Source organism: Marmota marmota, unplaced genomic scaffold (genome assembly GCF_001458135.2).
Source record: "Marmota marmota marmota unplaced genomic scaffold, marMar, whole genome shotgun sequence".
In the NCBI taxonomy this organism is placed as follows: domain Eukaryota; kingdom Metazoa; phylum Chordata; class Mammalia; order Rodentia; family Sciuridae; genus Marmota; species Marmota marmota.
This window is the reverse complement of record NW_025999894.1, coordinates 2325421-2327435: the sequence shown is the minus strand read 5'-3', so window position 1 is coordinate 2327435 and position 2015 is coordinate 2325421. Positions and strand designations below refer to the sequence as shown.

The window sequence follows — 2015 nt, the reverse complement described above, 5'->3', positions numbered from 1 at the left end:
GGTCATCGGTGTTGCGTGACCCGGAAGCGCCCGTGCCGACGTCTGAGCTAGAGAGAAAAAGCTCGTTAGAGACAGAGCACTTTGGACGGGACTATCCAGCGGGCAGCCTCTCCCAACGATGAGTCCTATTACCAACCACTGTCCTGAACAAAGGGAAAGTGGGGCAGTGCGGAGACCCAGAGAGGGGGGCGGGAAAAAGCTTGAACGAGAGTTCCGGGAGTGCAGGGCAGTCTGGGAGTTGTGGTTCGTGACCGCTGCGCCTGGCGGAAGCAGTCCAGAAAGGCGGGCGGAAGTAGGACCCTGAGGTGCGGGGATCGTTGCAGAGGTGGCAGCGGCTGGGAGAAAGCCCATTGACAGCTTTCCGAAGGCCTGGGAGTTGGCTGGACGAAAGCGCGGTCCGCGCCCAGAGATTCTAGTTTCCTTGCGGTGGGCGGTACCGGCTTCCCCGACATGCTCGGGCAACTGCGGAGTGTGATTGACTGCGGGCGCGGGGCCTAGGGATGATCTTCCCGCTCACCCGATACGTGTTCCGTTGGCTGCGACAGTCTACATGCCGTGACTTGTCCCGCTCCGCCATGGAAGTTGCCTTCCGAGGCGTGCGGAAAGTCCTCTGTGTGGCCGAGAAAAATGACGCGGCCAAGGGTATCGCGGACCTGCTGTCCAACGGTCGCATGAGGCGGGTAAGAGAGCGCTCTGAGTAGGCTCGGCCCCTGGAGGGAAGACCACCGAGCGGACCGCGTAGTGGGCGTTCATAACCAAGAGGAAGGCGACTTCTCCCCGCTCAGTCTTTGCCGTCTCTCGCCCAGACCACTGCCGAGGCCGCTTGTCTGCCCTCCCAAGCCCCAGGTTCTCCTCCGACCGATGTGCGGTTTTAAATGTAGTTAGGATGAACCCCGCATTTGCTCGAAAACCTTTGATCTGTGCCCACAACAGCTTTCCCAAACTTGATCAACTCTCTGAAACTCCTGGGATACTGGGTCTGGAGTGGTTCTAGGGAAATCTATGTTTTAATATTTTCCCCTTCTGATTCCGAAGTTCAGTGCAGTTGGAAACCCCTAATCATACTCCTTAACTTTTGAAATTCGAGTCTTGGCTGATGGCTCCCCAGTCTTCCTCTGCCACAACTTCTGCAGTCCCTTTGATTTTTTTTTTTCCTTCTCTAATCGCACTTTGATGGGGCAGCACTGTAAAATTTGGGAATTAGAAGTGAAGTCAACCTTGTTCCTACTCCTACGGATGAAGGCCATTTGTTCCTTCATCCTTCAACATCTTTGCTATTTCAAAGCCATACAACTGCACCAAGAAACTAGTAACCATGGCCAAATCATAAACTCCTCTATCAAAATTTAAGTCCCTCAAAGGCAGGAATTGTGTTATTCAGTGCACACTGACCATGGAGCAGGCTCTGTTTTAGGGATAAATGAATAGGACCTGCCTACTATTGTTAAGGATGTATTATAGGACAGATGGAAAACAGACTGCTGGGGGCTAGGAATGGGGCTCAGTGGTAGAGCACTTGCCTAACATGCTCAAAGTTCTGGGTTTATTCCCCAACACTTCAAAAAAAAAAAAAAAAAAGACTACTGGATACTGGAATCTACTAGAGATGAAGCAAAGAAAGGAATGGTGGAGAGAATGTCTGGGAAAGACTTCACAAAAGAGGTTACATTTCCCAGTCCTCAGGTGACCTTTCTCTTCTGTTCAGTGCTGGTAGGAGAACTTTGAATGCCAGTTGGGAAGGTGGGAACTACTCAGAGAGGGTCTTGCTTATCCACACTTGCAGCAGCAGAGGTGCTTCATAGGTTGGATTTTGGTTGCAGCTTATGGTGTCATTGAATTTCCGAGCCAGGGGAAATAAAGAAATAACTTTATTCAAGAATAAATTGAAAAAAAAAAAAGAGTTAATTGAGGGGCTGGGGGTTGTGGCTCAGCGGTAGAGTGCTTGCCTAGCATGTGTGAGGCACTGGGTTCGATCCTCAGCACCACATAAAATAAATAAAGATCCATTGACAACT

General features: G+C 50.9%; 1 protein-coding gene across 2 annotated transcripts in view; it reads left to right on the top strand.

The window, feature by feature from the left end:
- Window positions 1–220: 220 nt before the first annotated feature.
- The window catches only part of Top3a (DNA topoisomerase III alpha), a 30803-nt gene continuing 29008 nt past the window's right edge, over window positions 221–2015 (top strand). For both annotated transcript variants that reach the window (XM_048795330.1, XM_015503509.2), the window contains exon 1: window positions 221–680. Coding sequence is in view for 1 of the 2 variants with exons in the window: in XM_015503509.2 (XP_015358995.1) it covers window positions 501–680 (180 nt within the window). In the remaining variant the exon portion in view is untranslated. The remainder of the gene's footprint in view (window positions 681–2015) is intronic.